This window comes from Camarhynchus parvulus, chromosome 4, assembly GCF_901933205.1.
Source record: "Camarhynchus parvulus chromosome 4, STF_HiC, whole genome shotgun sequence".
Taxonomy (NCBI): domain Eukaryota; kingdom Metazoa; phylum Chordata; class Aves; order Passeriformes; family Thraupidae; genus Camarhynchus; species Camarhynchus parvulus.
In genome coordinates, this window is record NC_044574.1 from 60,702,849 (window position 1) to 60,725,827 (window position 22,979).

The 22,979-nt window shown below is 51.2% G+C and overlaps 1 protein-coding gene across 1 annotated transcript; it reads left to right on the top strand.

Annotated features, from left to right (window-relative positions):
• Positions 1–1,677: 1,677 nt before the first annotated feature.
• Positions 1,678–9,229, top strand: EREG (epiregulin). Its single transcript, XM_030947462.1, has 5 exons — positions 1,678–1,723; positions 7,107–7,190; positions 7,337–7,460; positions 8,026–8,172; positions 9,032–9,229. Exons 1-5 carry the CDS (start codon positions 1,678–1,680, stop codon positions 9,090–9,092), a joined length of 462 nt encoding a protein of 153 aa, XP_030803322.1. The 3' UTR covers positions 9,093–9,229.
• Positions 9,230–22,979: the final 13,750 nt, after the last annotated feature.

A 22,979-nucleotide genomic window follows, 5' to 3' on the forward strand; every position in this document is an offset into this window, starting at 1 on the left:
TACTTTATCTTGCCAACTCTCATACCACTTAGGTAATTAATAAGTGGTGCTGACACACAATTCTGTAGCAACATGCTGCCTTTCTTCACTTCAGCATCTCCATGCCACTGTAGACCTAAGAAAATGATCCAAAAATAAGGAGTATGATTAGTAAGTACCAGATCTATTGCAGCCCCCTGAATTAATGTCTTCACTCCTTAGAACTGCATTCTGAACACGGAGTTGTGGAATATGGAATTCTGCAGTATCCAGTATATCTGGATTCAGCAGTATCTGCAGTATATCTTCTGCAGTTACCTCTCTTTGATACTAGTATCAATAACTGAGAGAAGTTACCCCTAGAGAAACTAGGGACACTCAAGTCATCAGCTGGTGCAGTGCAGCTCAGTGTCAATTCTCGGATTCCTTTCAATGTGAGATAGGCTTATCAGTGCCACAATAAACTGGGTATCGATGTGCCTTTATGGTGAGTGGTAAGGCAGGGAAAGATGATTTGTCCTTTAAAAGGAAAAAGAGTAAACCATCATTGCTCTGAGCAGCTTGTTGAGATGAAACACACTTCACATTTTAGGCAAATGTGTGTAGTAGGGATTTGGTGGATGGGATCCCTCACTCATCTGATGGTGGGATGTAACTGCTGAACAAGGTCTTGCCTAATAGAGCAACAGAGTGCGTGGGCTTCAACAGGATGCTTGAAAGGAATTTTTTTAAAAGTAGCTGTTGGCTGCTCTTTCAAGGATCTTATAACTGTTAAAGGTGTTGCTTCCAGGAACTGCCTGTGCTACTGGGCTGTGGTGAGGCTGGGGGTTGGAGGGGGAACATGGCATACACACCCCCTGAGCTCAAGACCATTGCGGCCAGCCCAGGTGCCAGGTGAGGTGCTGGCATTCCTGGTACCTGTGCTGTAACCTAATAAGCCATTTCTGCCCCTAGCTCCGGGCCTCCCTGCCCAGCTGCATGTGTGTGCTGAGGGTCACTTCAGAAATGCCAGGAGATGGGAGATTAGCCCAGCAAGTTTCCAGCTGCCCACCCTGGGGTGTTTCCCAACCCTTGGTTTAGGCACAGGTGGTGTTCATGGCAATGCAATGGGCCAGTGGTTGCTTGTGTGCTGGCAGGGGCTACCTGGGCAGCTGGCTCTGGGTCCGCAGGGCCTCTTGCCATTGCACATCACATGGATGGATGCTTTGAAAGCAAGCAGAGACAGCGGTCCCGAGGTTGTGCCATAGGCATCCACAGCCCCAGGAAGTCGGCGCATGGGCTACACTGCTCAGAGGGCTCGGGTAATTTTACGGCCCCAGGTACTACTTGCAGTGCTACTTGCTGGAACCAGGGACACCTAATGTACTCGGGCACCAGTCGACGGCCGGAGGGGGTAGAGCTGCCCCCTGCTCCGGGCGAAAGGCTGGGACAAGCCGGGCCGGGGGTGCTGTCCCTGCCCACTGTCGGGGCATGGCCCGCGGGCAGAGCACGGGGCGGCCCGGCCCGAGGGCGGCCGGGGGCGGGGGGCAGGAAGCGCGGAGGCCGAGCCGAGCCGCTGCCCCGGCCGGGCGGGCCCCGCCTCTCCGTGGGCACATAAAAGTACGGCCGGTCGGCCGGGTGATTGCGCACCGCTGCTCCTCTCCTGGCGCTGCCGCCTCCTTTCCTGCCGCCTCCTCTGCTCCCCGGGCACCGAGGGCGATGGACGCCGGCTGCCTGTGGGCCCGCAGCCTCCTGCTCTTCCTCGGTAAGCGGCGAGGTCCCCGTTCCCGTGGGCAAGGGCTGGGAGGGCATCGGGTGCTGCGTCCTGGGGTAGGGGCATTCTTTGGCTGCTGGGAAATCTGCGTCAGAGCATAACGTTCAGGTTGCCTTCAGGTGAGGCTGATGGGTTTCTCTCCGAGATGAAGTCCTGGGCGCTGACAGGTGTACCCAGGTGGATTGCATGAGCTGAGGAGTGGAGCATACAGCACACATTGTGGTGTGTTCTTACAGGATGTTTTGTTGCTTGTGGGATGCCCAGGTGTGTCTTGTGACTGAGTGAAGGTGGACCTTCTTTCCCTTCTCACCAGCTCTGCTCTCAGTGCAGTATTTTCTCTTTCACCTTGACCTGTCCTGTTTGTAGCCCAGTCCTGCTGCCTTCTCCCAGGCCATGCTCTGGGTGAGCTCAGTGGGTGAATCCTCACAGCAGCAGAGACTTCCTGATCATAACAAAACAGGTTGTGGCCTCCTTCTGCTTGACACTTCTCCACCTCCTCGCTGGGAGCGTGTTACTCCATTGTATGACATAAGCTACCTGAAAGTCTCAAGTGAACACGTGTATCCTTAGAGCATCAAGAGTCCTGGGGCCTGGGTGTGCTGTGGTGCTGTGATGCAAGAGCTGATCCTTGTCACACACCTCCATGGGGTGCTGGCAGTGACAGGTGGCAACTGCTGAGAACTGACCCTGCTGGGCAACTTGAGCTCCGTGGGCAGCAAGTCCTGAGACCTGGCACTCTCACACCTTGCTTTAATAACAAAGCATGTTCTCACACTCAGGATGTTGGGCTCAAGGTCGTAGTTGATGGATAAATGCAGTTCCTAATACTTATCTTTTGGGACAGATGTTTTCCTCACCTTCTAAGCCCACTGCAGTATGAGTTTGTGTCTTTCCTCTTAGCTGGGTCTTTCCGTAACAATTGATGGAGCAGCTGCTGCACAGCATCTCACTTGTCAGGACAGCAGGCTAAACATCTTGTAGTCTGTGAGTCAGCCGTGCTTTGTACAAAAATGACACTGGTAGGAACTGGTATGTCTTCACGGATCTGTATATGAATTTCTTTGTTTCCGGGGCAGGCACATCTAATAGTAAGGGGTGGGTTAGTCATAGCTAGGTGACATCATAACAAATGCTATGAGCACTTTACTGCCTTCCCCTCCCAGGGCAGGAGTGTAAGCAGAATTTGGTGCTTCTGGGAAGACTGGCACTGGTGTTATGCCAGACTGGTGGAGGTTCCCTGCTGAATGTCTGAAGCCTTACTGAAGTGATAGTCTCCTTGCCAGGTTCATAGCCTGGCTATTGTGGGCTTGGAGACAGCAGCAAGGGAGTGGTAAGATAGAGATGTCACTCACTCCTGAGGGGACATGGTGCTATGCCAGCCACATGTGGATGTGGTGGTGGTGGGGACAAACTGGGGACCTGCCTTTTGTGGGAGTTGCTGCAGGAGCCTTGGCACTGATCCCCTTGTGCTCCCTGTAATGCCCACTCAGAGGGGAAGGCAGGAGTTGGACCTCGGACTCACTGGACAGTTCCAGGACCTGCTGTCCTTATGTTTTCCTGTGTCAGATTCTCCTGGCTCTCAGCAAACTGGCTTAGCATAAAGACTGCTGCATCTGAGGATGGGGCAAGTGTTAGTGGCCAGTGTGTCTTGCTGGAAGTCATAATGGATTGCTGCTTTTGTGTCATAGGGACCTCAGCCCCGAGCAGGGGGTGGGAAGCAGCATGGTGAAGCCACGGGGGCAGCACCTTAGTAAGATCAGTGGTGTGTAGGTCTCCAGAGGGGTGGGAGCACTACTGGGATGATGGGGTGCACATAACTGCATTACCTCTGCCCAAGGGTAAGTCCTGGCAGGATGCTGAAAATGATCCTGTGGGCCTGTAGCAGTTTTGGAGCACCAGTCTTCCCATGATAGGCCGGTGTTTCCAGGGCTGCCTTAGAGCTGCTGTGACCTGATCCTGGACATCCACAGCTGTGAGTCTGCCATTCTGGAATTAAACAGCAGTACTAGGGATGCTCACAAAGCCAGTGGGACAGACTGGGTAACTTCCATGTTCCCACTTGGTTTGCCCAAAGAATACAGAAGACAGTTAAGACGTCCCCTGGATGTCCAAAATCAGGTGGTAGGGATGCACCTTGGTCTGTCTTTGCAGTTAAAATGGGCTGAGATCCTTCAGGTGTGTGTCACCTGGGCACCTCTGCTTTGGAAGTGCAACCCATGGGGAGGGTGTAGGCACTGCTGCTGTGGCAGAGAGACCACAGAGATGCCAAATGGGAGGTAGCACCATTCAGGTGAATTAGTACAGGACTGGTAGTGTCAGTGACAGACAAAGGCAACTCAAATAATGTTTGAGCTCTCAGAAACTTGACAGCTCCCCAAGTGTAAATCCTCCAAAGAGCAGTCCTCAGTTGAGTGTATCTTGCCTGTGCATCCTTCATCCTTAGCAGTCATCCTGCCAGTGGAAACTACAGCTGGCTCACAGTGGGCAAACTGATGATTAAGCCTTGTAGGTCATCTCTGATGGAGGCTGCAGGAAGCGAAGGCAGTTGGTCACTGGCCCTCATTTTCCTTTCTTCCCTCATGGAAGGACAAGTAAGCAGCAGCAGCATTATTCCTGTTCCAGTAAGTGCTGTCAGTGTGAACCTTGCAGGAATACCTGTGAAGCTGGATGGAATTATGATGTAGGAATACGACATGTAACACTCACATTACTGCAAGACACAGATGAAAATCCACCACCTCATTACTCTTATCTTGTACCCTGTGTTTGCTTAATGAACAGTGAAGGAATAAAAATATAACCTCTCCCAGGTACTGTGTTAATATGCATCATCTGATAAATATCCTGGGAAAGGCTCTCCTTTGCCAGTGCTGTGTGTGGATCCCTTATCCTCCAGGTGATGTCAGAGGGGAAATATGTGCATGGGGGAAAGGGCAAAACAGAGCAGTGCAGAACAGGAAGAACTTTGCCCAAAAGCAGCAAATACTGCTGGGTGTCAGCAAATATCCACACCTGCAGTCCAGCCTTTCCAGCCCTGAGAGCCTGCAATCAGGTGGAGGAGGCACCTGCACATGGCTGGGACTGGGAAAGCCCTTGGGCAGTGTTGGAGGAGGAGGTTATTTTTAATTTGTCCCCCATAGATGTCTGAGTTGTGGCCTTTAACTGGAAAGCCATGCTTCTTTCTGGAGCCAACAGGAGAGCTGATCTGTCTCTTCCATGGACCTTTTGGCTGGAGTTTTCTCAAATGCGAAAGCCAAGTTCTGCTAAGTCTCCAACTGAGAACTCCAGCTTAAAAAGCAGCTGCTGGGGTTATGCCCAGGTCAAGGAAGCGAGCAAACTGTGACAGAAATGTGTAGGCTGCATGAGATCCTCAGCTGGCTTAATCTATCTGCTTAACAAGTGGGTATCTTGGATACCTCTGGCAGGTGTAGCCTTGACTTTTTTTCATTTCTGTCCTTAATTCTTTCTGTGACGTGATGTGTCCTTAGTCAGACACTGCTGTCCTGTGCCACAGCTCCTCCCTTCCAAGGGAGCAGCTTAGTCCATGGAACACTCCTGAAATGTCCCCCTAGTTCCTGGGAAGAAGAACTGGCTCACTAAATCTTTTTCCAGCATCTTTTGGGACCCCAGGTCCCTGAGCTGCCTGTCTGACAGCTGGTGGTCTCTCCTTTCACACACTTGAGCTTATGTTTTAGCAACTCAGATGGGCCTCACAGAAATGTTAAACTGCTGCTGCTGTGGCAATCTACAGTGAGCACACTGCTGCTTAAAAAAAAAAAAATCCCACCCTGAAAGTAAACTTGCATGTCCTGCCCCATTGGAGGGAAAGGCAGGTCCTGCTGAGTCATGCCAGTAGGCGCAGGAGTCTCCAGCTGGTACAGGTGCTGGCCTCATGGACCTGTTACTGTTGCTCTGGCTCTGGGGGACCTGGACTTTGTTCTTTCTTCTAGAGCTTGGTGGAAATCTGGTTTATTAGCTTTGCAGAGGGAGGTAAGAAGGAGGAATGATGTTTTTAAAAATGCAAACACAGGAAGAAGCCCTGTCCCTCTTAGATGTTCCTGCTGGTTTGGTGTGTAGCTGGAATGAAGGATAAAGGAAGCCTACCTATCACCCAGAAGTAGATGAGCTGCCGGAAACCCATAAATTACCACTGCTAGATTTAACCCTGAGATGTAATGACACTTTCTAATAACTGGAGTTGAATTAGAATGATCGGGAAATTATGGAGGCACACTCCCTCCATTAGACATGCATGACCTGACCAGTTAATAGAGGCAAACAGCCCAAAGACACAAATTACAGACTTCCGTGGAATGGGGCTGATGACTAAGCAGTTCATGAGCAGGTTAATTTGTGACCACAGCAAGAGTTTTACCCAGGTGGATTTCATGGCCCGCTGGGGCAGACTCACTATTCCTCATGGACTAGCCATGAAACTACAGGCACCTGTGCTGGCTTTCCTATCCTGCTTGCAAATGTTCATTTAACTAGTGGAACAGCTGAAAGCTGGGCCTGTTTCTTCTGGTGTTCTGCTAGGTAACAGTGGCCCAGGGTCCATAAAGTGGTCAGTAACCTCTCCAAGCCCATGGGCAGATGAGGAGTGTTTGGTATCTCATGTTAGTGGCTTTGCAAGCAGGCTTTTCAGCGAGGAACTGCCAAAGGAGTGGGTGTCAGTGCAGGAACTGTCCAGCCCTTCAGCTGTCTTCAGCGAGAAGAGGGCTGAGCAAGTTCTTTGCTGGTAAAGAGCAGCTTTTGTGTTAAGCCTACCTGGAGCAGTTTGTGCTCTCTGAAGCCAGTGGTGGGGTGCTGAGCCTGGCTCAGCACTGACCTGGTGTGCTGAATCACCAGCTGCACTGACTTGCAGATTCCTAGGAAATTCTCTTCCTGTGGGCTGTTGTGAGTCAGGGATATCTTGATTTTGATCAGCAAAAGGACTCCTCCTGTGATGAGTGCTGGACTGTCATGCCTAATTGTGGAAGCCTGGCTACTTCCCTTGCACAGGTGCCATGCCAGACCAGTCAGAAACCTAACATAATCATCAAATGGCCTAATTCCTGCCTCTCCCCATAATCTCTCCAAGCCTGTTCCTGCCCAGTTTCACTCACAGTGTGGGCAAGAGGTGGTCACAGACACCAGGTTGCTGTTGAATCTTTTTGTTCTGCATTATAAGTTTGCATTTCAGAGATGTTTCTTTGGGCTGCTGTATATAATGTAGGCAGCACATCACTCAGACCTGTAGTTTTTCAGCTTTCAACTTCAGGTCTTTCCTACCATGATGAGAAGCTTCTGTTCTTCTTGCATTAATTACTACAGCAGCTTAAACACTTAACTCAAAATGCATCTAGTTTTGACTGTTGTTTTTATTGTCTTTTAGGTTACCTATTGCAAGCCATCCTGAGCACAACAGTGATCCCGTTATGTGGGCCTGGTGAAATGGAGAACTGCACAACAGCACTCAGTAAGTACTGCACAGCTCTGTGTAAATACCAGGCCTTTGGTTCCCATCTTCCTTGGGCTGGCAGCCTCACTGAGGGGTCCTTGGGAATCATTTTTCTCTGAGCAGCATTGCCCACATCCTGAGGTGCTAATGAAATATCTTTGCAGTCCAGACAGAAAACAGCCCACGTGTGGCCCAAGTTGGGATAACGAGATGCAAGCCTGAAATGAAGGACTACTGCTTCCATGGGCAGTGTGTGTACATCGTGGACTTGGATGAGCACTACTGCAGGTATGGACAGGCCCCACTCACCCTGCAGGTCTCCCTGGGGTGGGTTTTGAGGTGAACTTTGCTCTGGCTGCCATTGATACTTAGCTGAAACACCAATCCAGCCAAGTATTAAATACTCACAAGAAAGTGAAGAGGAGCACCACATCTGTAATGCTCAGCTGCATTTAAAGCAGTGTTAAGCACATGTGCTGCCTCCAGTGATTTCTGTGAGAGTCTCAGACACCTGAAATTAGTGACCAACCCAGCTTAGACCTGGGACATTCTTTCTGATGTGTTTCCCTGTCCATCTGTATTTATACTAGTATGAGATCCAGAGCTCAGGCACAGCACCAAGGTCTCTCCTTTGATCCAACCTATGAAATAAAGATGCTTTAGGCATTTTTAAGGGTATTGCTCGTTTACCTGAACAATTTGCAGCAGTCTCTAGGGCCACATGGCCTTGAGTTACATCAGTTTAAGTGTCTGATTCCTGAGGAAACAGCAGGCCAGCAGCCTGGGATGGTCTGTGAGCTACTGAGGTGTAACCCTGGTGCCACATGTGTGACTATGCCTCTGTCCCCCTCAGGTGTGACGTGGGTTTCTCGGGGGTGCGCTGCGTGCACTCGGAGCTGGTGCGGCAGCCCCTCAGCAAGGAGTACGTGGCGCTGACTGTCATAGTGGTCCTGCTCTTCCTCGCTGCCCTCTCCCTCGCTGCCTACTACATCTGCAGAAGGTGAGACTCATGCTCCTGGTGCCTCAGGAAGCCGGGCCAGCTGGGGGGGGCAGGCATCCTCTGAGCCTGCCAGGTAGCCTGGAGCAGCTCACTCTCCGGGCAGTTCCACACACAGCCCTGCTCCGCTGTGCCTCAGGCGCTCAGGACAGGCAGTGTGCTGGCAGCATGGCACAGGCCAGGCAGCAGCAACTCCCAGTGCCTGTTCACCCTCACTCTGGGGCTCTGTAGGCTGATTCCTGTCTGGCTTAGAGGGTGTGTTGAGCTCAAGGAGAGAGAGACAGGGAGTAGAGAAATTCTAGTTCCTTCATTGGTAATACCATTCCCTCAGACATCAGGGGCTGAAGAGCAACTGAATTTCTATCAGCTGATTTGTTGATCTGGTAGGTTATTGTGAGTGTGATATCATGAGCACTGCCTTATCAGCTTTACCATGGGGGACAGCACTCTTCTCCATGAACACATCCAAAGCAGCAGGAATCCTTCTCCAGCCTAAAAACTAATGGTAAGCATTTGTCAGAGAGCTGAGGAGATGGAACAAGTCCAGAAGTAGAGCTCAGCTTCCCAGATCTGGTAGGCAGCTAGATGGTAACCAGCAGGATTTCTCAAAGACAAGCCTAGTACCAGCAGGAAGACTTTAATGCAGATGTGGAATTGTCAGTGAAGAGTCAAGAAAGGAGACTGCATTCAAGTGATGTCAGACCTGGAAATGAGCACAGACAGAGAGAGCCCAGCTGCTAGAGATTTTAAACAAATGTGAGGAGCTGGTACAGCTTTTTTCCTTCTTTCCTTTGCCCCCACTCCCCATCACTCCCCAAAAGCAACTGGCTTCCAGAACTCACATTTCTCTCTTCTACTCCAGGTACCGCAGCAAGAGGAGACAGACAAATGCCAGTGAATACAAGGAAGTTGGTGCCCTATAGGAGAAGCTGTGGCTTCCTGCAGTGTTCAGTTCATCTGGATGGACTCAGCACCTACATGTCTATTTAAATGTTATTTTTGTTAATAATATTTACAATATTTATAACCTGTAAAAAATTTCAATTGTTTGGTGATTCAGTAAGCATAGGTCAAGCATTTTATGTTCAGTGTTTTATTTTTTTTATTAAATAATATTTCCTAAAGGGAATCCCACCTAGGCGGTTCTTTGGGATAGAGATATATTTTTATAAAAACTCGTCTTCTTGCTCTGGAGAGAAGAATTTTATATTTATTCTTGTGAATATACTCAAAGCAATTGTATTCCTTGAAATAAAACTTCTAGACAAAGCCAAAATGTCTGCTGATTCCAGCGAGTGGTGGTGGATGGAGTTACCTCCAGCTGGCTGCCCCTCACTGGGGATGTTCCCCAGGGCTCAGTCCTGGGACCAGTCCTGTTCCGTATCTTCATCAACAAACCCTCATGAAAGGAAGGACATTGAGAGCCTGGAGCATATCCAGGGAAGGGAGATGGGGAAGGGTCTGGAGCACACATCTGGGGAAGAGCAGCTGAAGGAGCCCAGCCTGGAGAAAAGGAGGCTCTGGAGGGAACCTTCTGTCTCTCCACAACTCCCTGACAGTAGGGGTGGGTCTGGGGATCTGCTTCCAGGGAACAGAAGCAGGACAAAAGAAAATGGCCTCAAGCTCTGCCTGGGGAGGTACTGATTGGATACTGGGGAAAATTTATTCACTAAGAGCTGTCCAGCCCTGGCAGAGGCTGCGCAGGGCAGTGGTGGAGGCCCCATCCCTGGAGAGGTTTAACAGACACAGTGATGTGGCTCTTGGGGAGATGGGTTATTGGTGGGTTTGGCAATGCTGGATTAGTGCTTGGACCCTGTGATGTCAGAGTGAAACCCAGCGTGGCTTGACTGAGCAGTGTCTAGAGGCCTCAGCAGTTATTCTTGGAGAGAGAAACCACAGTACTATTAATAAGTGTATCAATGCACCTTAGTTCCAATGGATAGTTTTAACTGGCACAGCTGTAGGAAGTCTCAGAGGACAGCTCCTAGTGCAGCATATCCAACATGGACTGCATGACAGCAGCAGGGATCTTGTCTCATCTATACTCTCAGGAAGGTTGTGTTGGCTGCATTTGGATTTCAGCAGGGAGGCACAAGCCTGATGAGTAGCACAGTAGCACAAGCTGATGAGCCTCTGCAGCTGAGCACAAGAACACGTGGCAGCTCAGGGTGTGAGTGTAGCTACAGCAGGACACTTGTGCTTTGGAACCAGCACAAGTCTTCCCCACAGAGTTTCTGCCAGAGCATCCGTTGTACAGCTTGGAGCAGGGCAAGGAAAATTTTTGAGTTTGGCCATAAATATTTTGTTGGCCTAAAACAGTGATCAAGTAGCCTGCTGAGGTTTAGCTGAACCCCGGGTGTTGGCTGTCTGTGAACAGGAAGGATTCTTGCAGCACCTGAATCATCCCTGCTAATCCCATCCCTTCTCACACTTTCAGAAGATGTGAGAAAAAGCCCAACCTTTACGTCATTCCTGGTAACTGCCAGACATCTGGGCAGGCTGCTTTGGTGGGTGTGAGATGGGTGATCCCTTGGCTTGTGCAACAGTGGGTTGTTCTGTAGGGATTATGCTCACCCTGCTGGGTTTGTGCAGGTAGCCTGTGGCTACCTTCTGCCACCTCCTGAGGTGACCTAAGTGCTCATTGTTGGCAGTGCTAGAGGCTTGCCTTGGCCCAGCCCTCAGTCCAGGTCAATCAGTGGTTGAGATGAGTTCAGTTGGTGCAAAGTTTTCCCCGCTCCTTCTGGACCCTCAGCATTGAACTAGAGGAGGATTGTTGGTCATTCTCAGTTAACTGGGTTAACTCACAGGGCCCTTATTAGCTGCCCTTCAGCTTTTCACTTCCTCTCTCCTTCTCCTGTAATCCGGTTGTGACACAGGAACCTGTTCTGCTGGCTAACTGGTGACAGCTAATGGCAATCCCAGCCACAGCCTCGTTGTTACACAGCCTTTCCCAGTGGGAAGATGCGGCAAAAATCGATTCTTGGAGCCTCCTTCCATTCTTGCTGTGACCCAGTTAGGATATGTGGTGACACATCCTTTCCCCCCTGAGGCTTCCCTGCCTGCCTGTGAGCTGCTCTGGCCTGTCCCTGTTTATCCTCCAGAAACTTTTCCAGGACTCCTGGAGAGGCTCAGCCCAGAGGCCTGGCTCCCAAACACTGACCTTTTTGCTCCTCTGCTCCGCTTGGCAGGAGAATCCCAGAAGGGGACCTGAGCAGCCCCTGGAGCTGCAAATCAATCTTTCTCAAACACACACACCCCTTGCTGCTCTTGCAGAAGGTTACAAGTTGCAGTAACAGCAGCAGCCTGGCATTTATCGTGCCCTACACTTTGGGTCAGACACATCTAACAGGAGCAGTCCAATTTCAGGCCTGTGCAGGATTTGTTTGGAGTTTTTTATCTGTCTTGACTTTCAGCTGACTATCCTGATCTGGCTTGGGCTTTCTCCACCTATCCTGTTGCTCATCTGACTCCCAGCCCACAGCAGCCCTTCCAGCACCTGTGTTTTTCTCACTCCTGATTGAGAAACTGCAGAACTTAGGGCCACATACCAGCCTGCCACCTCAACAGCTTGTGCTGGCTGGACAGAGATTGCCGGTCCAGCAACCGTACAGCCGGGTCCTGGGGACACACCCCAAATAATTTGCCTCTGAGAATGAACCTCCCTCATTCTTTCCATGGTTTCTGCTGGCACCACCTCTGTCCCTCTGCTGCAGCTCTTCCTCACCTGCACCACCCACTGTCAGAGTCACCTTTGGCTGCCTCTTTCCTGCGGTGAGAGCACCCGTGGTGTGTCTCCCGGGTGGCCCTGCCAAAGCCTTCCTGACACAATGGCTTTGCCTGCTGCATGAGTATTACAGGCCAGGCCAGTTTTTCCCGGCCTGTGACAAACTGCTTCACAGCACAGGGAGTGTGGGAGGGGGGAAAGGGACTAGAGGCTGCTGCTGGAGAAACCCAGCTTATGACCTGTCATCTCACAGGTGGGTGACAGGTGGCCATCAGCCTGCCCTCAGGGTCACCAGCAAGTCACTGTGCAGGGTTTCTGCCCAGGACATTTGTGCTGGCAGCTCTTTGGAGGAATGAGCAACCACAGCTCCCATAGCTGCAGGGGTGCTCCATTTGACATCTCCCATCCTTTTCGAACCTGTCTCATCCCAGATATGCCCTCTTGGTAACCCTGCCCTGGGATTCCTGCCCACAGGACTGTATGTTTTATCTGAAAGTCATTCCAGCCTCTTGGGATTCAGGCAAATGCCAGCTGATGCTTGTTTTCAGGCCTGGGGCTGTCTAACCTAGAAAGCAACAGCAGCAACTTCTTCCTGGTGTCCTGTGGAAGGATTCTGCTCGTGTGAAGGCTCACTGTAAACCCTCCAAAATGCTCTGGCTTCATGCAGACGTCGCTGTTGCTTCCCCTGGTCACCACATGGCTGACTTATTTTAAGAAGACATTAGAAGAAAGACCTTTCCAAAAGCAGCCACCAACCACAGAACTGCAGAGATCAGAGTGTGAGTCCTCACAGCAACATAAGCCACCCACCACCTCATCATTTCTTGAGGGACAAACGCTTGCAGTGCCGTGGCAAGCACCAGAGGTGGAACTGCCATTGGCATGGTGTCTCTGGCTGCCCGAGGGTTCCAAAGCCCCCCCGGCAGGGCTCTGTGCAGCTGCAGCCCACGGGGCAGAGCTGTGCTCAGCTCCAGAGCCGAGCCTGCTGCCTCCAAGGCTGCTGCCCTGGCGTGCCTGGCCGGCTTGGGCAATCCCGCAGCGGCTCTCCTGGGAGTGCGTCAGCCGCGGAGCTCAGGAAGCCTCGCTGACTGTCCCGCTTACATCACACAGGCGGGGGGCGCTCGGACAGATGGTCCTTGTCCCCGCTGAGGCAAGCCTCGGATTGCACAGCGCATCTGGCACCTTGTCCCGGGGCTGCTCGTGAGAAGGGCAGGGATGGGGCGCAGGGAGGAGAGAAGAGCTTAAGTGGGCTGGGAAGACTCACGGGTCATGTACTCATCACATATCTGACCCGGGTCAGTGGCAGTCATCCTTTGTGTCTGCGCTGAAGAAAGGATGGGTGGATAGACCAATGAACAGATGGGAGAAGGGAAGAAAGGACAGACGTAAGAAAGGATAGATGGAAGGTGTTTCATCAGTAAATGTAGAACTTTAGTCTTGCACAAATAGACATCATTATTTTAATAAAGCCAGTGCCAAACCTAAATTACCCCAACACTCCCTTGATATAATCCCATCCTATGTGATTAAAAGATTCCCAGCAAACTTGGAGATTAAGAAAACTGATCAAAAAATATTGAGACATCTCTCTGCCCTACCTTGATGGATGGTAGTCTTATCCTTCTGACCCAGTCACCAGAGGGCTTCAGCCTCTTAGGAAAATCCAGCTGGAATTTAGGAGATGAGATACAGTAGTGAACAGGCATCAGGCACAATTTGGAACCACTTTTTGTCCATGGACATTTGTTCCCAATGGTCCTGTGACAGTGGCTCTTTCTGGTCTGGTTTTTTGGGCTGGTTATTGATGCCCTTCATTATAATGGGAAGCTGGAGAACTTGGAAAAGCCACATGAAGAGGAAGAGAAGTCAGTTCAGCTGCCTCTCCCAGAACTGCTGTCATTTGTGTGGTACAGGGAAATGGAGGTTAATTGTAGGAGAGAAAACTGGCTGCTGGGAGTGGATATCCATCTGGATTCACACAACAACAGGGGAATAAGCCTTCAGGTCACTGCTGAGAGGGGGACAATGGAAACCTGAATGAGGAGTTTTAATAAGAGGACAGAAAATCAGAGAATGGAGTTTCAGTGAGAGCAAGAAAGGATGGTGAGGGTTTTGACAGCAAAAAGGATACAGAAGTCAAGTCTGGAGGAACCAGGACTCAGTACCTCACAAAATCAGAGCACCTGTGACCTCCTAAACACATGGAGCTCACTGGGGGTCAGCTCATCCAGGCCCTGAGAACACTCACCAGGAGGAGAGCAGCATTTAAAGAGGGAAGGGCAAATATCAGAAATCAGACTGGTGATCAGACTCAGGGTTGTTTCTTCTCCCAGCACATTCACATATTTATTTAGATTCCCTTTCTGCTATGATAACTCAGCTTGGGTATTTCATTCCAGCTGCTTCATCACTGGTCAAAGCTTGTTGTTTTTTTCCCAACTCAGCCAGGTTGTTTTGTTTCAGTGAATTCGTATCAAACAGACGAGGAAAAAAAAACAAACCTGTCCATCGGCTGGTATTCCTGTTCTGTTCGGCGGCCCGTGACGTTCCTAGCGCTGCTTTCGTTCCCATCTAGTGGCCGCCTGGAAGAATACACTCCCGGATCTCCAGGTCTTGGCGGGAGCGTCATCCCCTGCTGGCAGCCGTGGGGCTCAGGCATCGGGACGGAGGAGGGTGGGAGCACAGCCTCCCTGCCTTGTTTATGGCAGGCCATGGGGAGTAAGCTGGGAAATTTCCTGGAGAAAAGCAGCTCTTTATGCTCATCCTAAAAAAGGCAGAGAACATTCTGAGCTTAGGAATACTGATATTTTTGTGTGCATCCAAAAAATGGTGGAAATTATGGTGGAAATTATTTGCATTTTCTTAATACAAAATTTGGAGCACCACCACCCCCAACATGGATAAAATAATAATGTTTCTAGCATAATGCCCTGTTTTGGATTAGAAATGGAAGCTGGAAAACCACACTTCCCAAAGGGGCACATGCATGGCCTTGGTCAGTCCTGATCTTAAATGCAGAGTTTCTTTGGAAAGTTGTCACCTGTCCTTGGAGTGATTAATCACTAATGCCAGACTCAGTTTCCTGACATTTATGGCAAAGTGTCCCTATCTTTGCAAACCAAAGGTGAGCATCAGCTGTCTCAGAGCTGTGCAGCCACTGAGAGCATTTGTCAGCCTCATCCCTGACTTCTGCAGGGGCCTGAGCTCAGCCTGCCTTTGGCAGAGGCTGGAAGCCATGCCAAGCTCTGTGACGGATTTTATTCACCCCACAGCCGCCCTTCCTGCAAATTCATCACCTCCCAAAGGAGCTGCTCAGGCTCACGGTCTGAGAATGCAGGAGTCACCACCGTCCCCTGCCAGGATTTGGGCAGTGAGCTCAGCCAGCCCTGATGCACTGAGCCCACCAATGGACATCTGGATCTCTGACTGCCATGGGGCTCATCTGGCAGTCCTGGTGGCAAGGAAATGCAGCTTGTGTCTCTCCTGGCAAGGAAATGAAGCTTGTGTCTCTCCTGGCACGGGCTTCAGATCTGGTCAGAGAAGGCTGTCCCCTGGCCTCCCCTCTCTGATGCATTGTCTGTCTGTCTCCTTTGCAGGTTTCTACCCCTGGTACAACGTGGAGTCACCACTTCCAGCAGCAGAGGAGAGGCTGCCTTTGTGTCCCGCTTGCCACACCAGAGGTCTGGGATGGCTGGGTGGGAACCAGCCCAGACTGGCAGTGCCACAGAGCACAGCAGCAGTGAGGTGGGTACAGCCCACAGGCACAGTTCTTCAGGCTGAAAAACCTCTGAGAGCCAGCACTGGGCTCTGGGGAAGGGCTGCAGGGATACCCCCAGGGCTACGGGCACAGGCACGCTGGGACCCTGTGCTCAGCAGTGGGGCTGGGACAGAGCCAGTGTGAAAATCCCTTTTGGGATGGCATTTTAAGGCTGAGCACAAGGCCATTTTTTGAAGGCTAAGAGGGCCCTCAGCAGCCTCAGCTTTCCTCCTCTTAGTTTCTTCCAAACCAAAGTGTTTAATTCCTCTGTGGCTTCATGTGTGGTGCTTAATACCTGTGAAATGAAGAATTTGCCATTCACAGGGGACAGGATAACTGAAACGTGATTCTTATGTTGTCACTATAGGACCACTTTGGAATTTTCATACAGTCTTATGCATTTTTTTTCAGTTCAGCTCCTTTTAAGTATTTTTTCATTTTATTTGCCACCACTCTGCTAATGGGAGGGAAAAATGGCTGTCTGGCTGCAATGCTTATTTCATGCATGTTAAGATGAAATGTCTTTAAATCCTGGGCTCTGCTCCAGAGGGGCAGAATGTGTCTCCTGCAGTCGGGCTTGGGCGGACCCAAACATGCCAGGATGGCATCGTGGCGTGCCAGTGTAACCTGGGCCCTGTCCAAGGCCTTCAAGAATAGGGTTTTTCCTGTGTGGAGGCAAACCCACCTATAGGAGGAAATGAGCCTGTGCCTAGGAAACCTCCTTGGCAGCATGAGTGTGCAGTCTTTATGCAAATGAGCCCTTACTCACGGGGTGTCTCAGCAGCCCCATCCTGGGAACATGCTGGCCCCACGCTGCCAGGACACACGTGACACATGGGCGAGGGGGACACCAGGTGACACGTGGAGAAGGGGGGCACCAGGTGCTCTCCCTGCTCAGGTTCTGCTGACAGAGGGAAGCAGCTTCCAAAGCCCTCACTGAGCTGCCATGAACACTCCAGCTGCCAGGACTGACTGATTCCAGCAGCACCTTTCTCCTTTGCCAAGTTTCATGCCCCTCTGCTGGCACCCTGGCACGGTTCAAGGCAGCTGGAGTCACGAGGGCACAGCACTGGCAAAGGCAGGCACCAGCAGCAAACAATGGGATTTCCAAGGGAGCATAACTAACATGCCTGTGAAATGGAGTGTTCTCCTGAGCTTCTTTGCTTGCTCATGGCCTGTGAAAAAAATCAAAATCCAGAGTGATCTACGTAATCCTTGTTGTGCGTAGGAAGCCTTGCCTGGGCTTTGTGCTAGAGAAAAAACTTAGCTATGGCAAAGGTGAGAGGAAAGGAGTTGCTAATTGCTGTAGGCTTCTCCTGTGATTCATTCTTTCTCAACATACCAAATGACTTCAAATAGGTGAAGAAAATTCACCATCTGATGCACCCAGTGGGAAGGCACTAAGAGGATCTTAAAGCAAAAAACTAAGACAGAAGCTCTGCTTCCAGGAGAAAATTCCCAAACAATCCTCACATGTCCTTTATTTCTCTGCTGCTCTGGACACAATTGGAAATAATGTGCAATACAGGGGGAAGACATCACAGTCTCTGTCATGTGCTCCCAGTCCTTACGTGAGGTTGCATTCCCCAAAACAGGCAGTACTCTATAATTTGCTCAGTCTGTGCTCTCAAATGAGCTATGATAGACATCTCCCAGGTGACTTCATACCCCAAGGTGAGGAAAGGGACATAACAAACTCAGTCAGAATCCCTGCTGCAGCTCCCATCAGCATCAACACGCTTTAAGTCAGCCAGACTTCCATGGCTGAGACCCTCAAAGGCTGGCCCAGGTTGTTGCCACTCCATCTCTACCACCATACAGTGGCAGTTTGCTTTGGGGAGGCTTCTCTTAATTTGAAGGTTTCTGCTCTGGCTCTTTTTCAGGTCAGTCTCTAAGGCACTAGGGAAAAACCACCTCTATTTTCCCAAGTATAGGCATCATTTTTCCAGCAGCCACCCTGCCCACATAACTACACTTGGTCTCCAAGTCACTGCATCCTGGGATTGAGCTGGGAGATCTCCAAACTCAATGAACAGCCATCACACAGCTTCTGCTACCTTGATCACACTTCACATTTTAACATTTTTTTTTTCTCTTCTCTTTAGAATGAGGACCTCTTGAGCCCTTGCAGAATGATCCAGTGGTTCCATGCACCTTTGGGAGGTGATGAGCTGGGTGCTCTCCTCTGCCAGGCACTGTTCTGGGCTGCAATATGGAGATGTTAGAGAGATGACTGGATGATTTTGCTCATCTAACAATGGTGTGGTAAGCTGAATATGTAAAATAATGTGCACTGCAGCTGGAGCAGTATCATTCTGAAGGTGAAGGGCTACAGTAATGTTGCCAAGTAAATGAGTGTAGGCACTAGCCACAGCAGCTGAGCCTTTGTGTCCTCAGAGATTCCTATCTAAAGCATCTTCCCCCTTCTGTCCAGGGGTGTCAGCAGGGTGGCTTTGCACTGGGGTACCACTGAGGAGCCTGGCTTGGGCTGCACGTGGAGATAGCCACGAGCCTGCCCTCTTCAGAGAGTCCTGGGACAATTCCTGCCAATTGCCTCAGGGAAATAGAAGAAAGGGCAGCAATTTTCAGTGCAGCATGGCAGGATGTGGTATTTTAGAGAAGAAGATTGCTAGCTGAGGGGCAGCTCCCCATTCTAGTGTAAATCCAGTATTGCCTCACCCACGTCCTGGCTTCAGGCCCTTAAAATTACTGCTGGGGTCAGGATGTGCCCCCGAGCATTTGCAGGCTCACCTATTGCACAAAAACGAGTGGGTGAGTGCTGGAGGATGTGTTTGGTCAAAGGAGAGCTGTTCAGTGCACACTGTGTGAAAAACAGAGCAGCTGAAGCCCAGGACAGTGTGCTAACAGCAGACAACTTGCCAAAAATCTTCCTAGCAGGCATCAGGATGGCTGTCCTGAGCAGGCTTGCAGCACCCCTGAAGCAAAACTACGCTGGGCATGTCTTGCTGAACTCTGCCTAGTGCCAGTGAGAGGCAATGACTGCAGCCACATCATGGCACAGGGCATTTTGCAAATGATCAGGCTGTGCTCCCCACTGCTGTCATTTGGCAGCATCACACTCCTTAGCACTGCTGCCACACTCCTTAGCACTGCTGCGTGTTTCATCAGATTAAGCAGGGGTGCTCTGGGTCCCTAGAGTTGGTGTTGTCTGCCTGATTTTCAGGAGGGACCTGAAAAAGGCACCATTTTTCCATTTGTATTGATATAAGTGACAGAAAATTCCACAAAATCTTGTCATCACAGGGCCAGCAGTTTCTGTTCTTTTTGTTTTTTCTTCTTAGACATGCTCCAAAAGACATGCTCAAATGTGAAGGAAAATACAGAGCACTGGGCAGACTTTCCTGGGAGAACAGTGCATAAATTCTTCCATTTCTGGACATGTTTTGCGACCCCTGATTCAGTCAGGTCTCCAGGGAAGGAGGGGAGCACAGGGAGAAGTCACCATCTTAGGAAAATGATTCTTTGCTGAGGGCTTTCTCAGCAGAGAGGCACAGCCACCTCAACGCCTGCGTGTCTCAGAGACCAACAAACTCCACCAATATCCAGAAAGGCAATAGCCAGGCCTTTCCCTCCCCAACACCCTGGCTATGCACTTGCATGCTCTTTATTAGAGCAATCTTGATTTACATCAGCAGGAACCGGAGTCACACATGCCTCACTTCAAAGCTCCTTCCCTGCCTGTGAGAGAGCTGCTGATAGCAGCAGATAGTGGTGTCTGCAGCTCACAAGTGAAGTGAAAGTCTGGTGAGCTTCCCAGACAGACACCACTCTGGTTTGAGTCATTACCCTTTTCCACCTGTTCTCAGCTGGATGGATGAGAAAGGATAACTCATGTTCAAACACCAGGTCAGCTCTGCCCGCCCCTGCAAAATAAACATTTCATGTCAGTGAAGAACATTAATAGGATGGTATTTCAGGTACTCCCTTTCCCTTCACGCATTTCTCGGGGGTTTTATCAAAAGTAAAGAGAGTGAATAAGATCCCAGCAGGCACTCAGACTCTCCTGGAAGCAATGATGTGCCAAGGACAAGGCCCAGCAGCTGTCAGCATGGGTGGCACTGCTCCTCCACAAGTCCATGCCTATGCCCTGGATCATCATGGCACAGCTGGGAAGTGATGGCTGTGTGCTGGCACCCCCTGTTCCACAAACAAGGACAGGGATCTGAGGGACAAAGAGATATCACCACCAATGTCACCTGCACTGGGTGCTGCCAGCTGCTGTCTGAGCCCAGTCTGTGCTGAAGATTGTCAAGGCCCAGGGAGGACTGGCCAGGCTCTTGAGCCCAACTTGTCTCACTTCACTGCCAGCCTATGGAAAACCAGGTCTGGCTCAGGGCAGGTGCCAAGAGCTGTGCTGAGCATGCAGCCCCTTGCACAGATTCCCTGCTCATGTGTAAGCTGCACCCATTGGGGCTCACCAGCCTTTGGGGCAGTTCCCTGTCCCCTGGCACCAGCCCCATGGAACAGCCAGGGCAAGGACTCTCTGAGCAGCAGCTCCAGCCTGGGTGTCCTGCCAGAGAACCCCGGGTGCTGCCGGGAGCGAGCAGTGGCTCAGTAGGTGGCACTCTGCATCCACAGGGAACCAGCAGCTTCCCAAAGGGGAGCCCTGCCCTTGCAGCCCCAGCAACTCGGCCCCAGGCCCTGCTGCAGTAGGGCAGCCCAGGGGGCTGAGCCTTGCAGCCCCCTCAAGGCTTCTCCTCCTTGCACCATGCCAGAGGATACCTTCTGGAAGTTCATCCTGGAAACAGAATCCAAATGTCCTTCCAGCCCTGGAAGAGAGCAGTGGCCAGGCTTAGTGCCTTTCCCCTCACAGCACACAGAAAAGCTGGGGCTTGTGGCAGATCCCATCCAGAATGTCCTGAATTGTGTGGCCTCTGGAGGGTGTTCTCTCCAAGAAACAGCCAAGCAGGGCTTGGCCAGGAGGCTGCCATTTGGGAAGAGCTCCCCTGATGTCCCTACCAGAACCTCTCCATGACTAACTGGGTGCCCATCACCATCTTGCTGCACTTTCTGGACTCTGAGGAGTTGTGCTGGTTGATGCCAGGCCGCCCCTTCTTCTTCAAGGTCACAGGGAGGACTAGCAGGAGGAAGCTGATGAAATGACCAATTCAAAGCATGGCAAGCCAAATTCCTGGCTGCTGGCGGTCAGTGAGATGGAGCTATCAGCTGGAGACTGGAGAAGAGAGGGAACACGGTGAGTCAGCTGCTGGATATGCAGTGTTTGGTCTCTAAACAGAGCAGGTAACACGGGCAATTGCACTTGGGATGGGACGTGCAACCTTTCCCCCCGCCGCTAAGCCTCCTCCAATTGCTCAGCAGTTTGCCAAGTGCAGCAAACGGGACAGGAGTGTTCAGTGCTCAGTATATTTCTCAGACTGGACTTAAAAAAAATTATTTAAATGTTTCCAGTGAATCTCTGATTTTAAAAAAATGGGAGAAATATTTTGTTTTAACAGCTGAAGAAAAGAAAATTTGTGGGGGAAGCTGTGGTGCCTGGCTGAGGAAGCCAGCCTTGAGCAGAGAAGGAGGGAAGAAGAGAGGGAGGATTCCTGGCTGACAAACCTTGCTTTGGCCATTCTCAAATCACCAACCCCATGTTTCAGCAGAAAAGACCCCAAACCCCAAAGTCTCTGCCTCTGGAGAAACTCCCCTCACATGCAAATGGTCTCTGTGAACTCCAGGCACTGAGACTTATGGAGGTCTTGCAGGAAGGGAACTCCAGTCCAAGGGGGAAAGGAGGAGCCCTGTGAAGCTCCTGGCTGTCCCCCAGATAGCCTAGGAGCTGCTTGTTGACTGCGTGCAGAGCTCTCTGACATGGGGTTGCAGTGATGAGCAGGATTTGCCTTTTCTCTGCTGTCCCTCTGAGGACAGGCAGCAAAGGGGAAACATAACAAAACCCCCAGAAGTAAAGCTGTCAGCTCGTGCCAGCTGTTTCAGACAGTTTCAATTGCACAAAAGGGCTGTCAAAGGTTTGCTGGAGCTATCTGTGTCAGCATAACATCTGAGTGACTGATTCAGCATCTTCTTTTCCAGACTTCTTGGGCATTGCCTCTCAGGGTTGGCATGACATGGCAAAAGCACCAGGAGCCACATATCATGTGTGCCCGTGGAAGAAGGGAGAAGGTTCAATGACTGAACCACTTGGACCCCTGCCACCTCGAGCAAAGGCTCCATCAGCTTCCTGAGCCGTGAGTAACATGCTGTCCTGTCTCAGTTAAAAGGTCCAGATCCTCCTTTCCCAGTGCAGCTGCCCTTCTAGCCTGCTGTGCTGTGGGACTGGAGCAGAGGGATACGAGTCCCTTCATCCTCTACCCTCTGGTCTTCTCTGGGTTCTCATGCTGTCTCAGTTCTTCTCCTCTCAAAGCAACAGCTCCCTCTACAACTACCTGAAAAGAGGTTGTAGTGATGTGGAGTACCTGGTCTCTTCTGCTGTGCCTGCAGTGAGAGTACGAGAGGAAACGGCCTTAAGAGGAGACAAGGGAGACTCGGATTAGATACCAGAAAAATGTTTTTCGCTGTTTGGGTGCTCAGGCACTGGAATAGGTTGCCCAGGGATGTGGTGGACTCACCAGCCCTGGAGATGTTCAAGAAGCATGTGGATCTGGTTCTGGGCGATGTGGTTCAGTGGTTTAGGGGTTACAGTGGCAGTGCTGCATTGATGGTTGGACTTGGTGGTCTTACAGGTGTCTTCCAACCTTGGTAATTCTGGGATTCTTCAGCAGGTGCCACAACAGCCCGGAGAGGTGGCCGTGAGGAGGTGCCCTCTGGGGAGGTCTCCGGGGCAGCCGTGAGTCGAAGTGCCCCCGAGGAGCACATTTGTCCCTGCCCGGTGGGTGCCACGCTTACTCAGCCCTTACTCATCCCTGCTCAGGGAGACGTAGCCAGCGAGGCGAGGGGAGGGTTGATGACCGGGTTTATCACTGGAAAACTCCTGAGGGAGATGCGGGGAGAGCAAGGAGCAGACAGGTGTGTCCTCAACAACCCGGCGTGCTCCCGACTCGCGGGATCCAGGTTGCCCAGGGAGGCTGCGGGTGCCCGATCCCTAGAGGTGTCCCAGGCCAGGCTGGTTGGACAGGGCTTGGAGCAACCTGGTATTTTAGAAGATCCCCTTGTCCATGGCAGGGGGTGGAACGAGGTGGTACTCAATGTCCCTTGCAACGAAAAAGCGTTGGGAGATTGTGTGTTTCTATCACACTGGGACTCCGTCATTCTGTAATTCTGGGATTCCACGATCCCGCCCCGCTCGGCACCGCCCCTCTGACGCCGCTCCACGTCCGCGCCCACAGCTCCAGCCGCCCATAAAGTGGG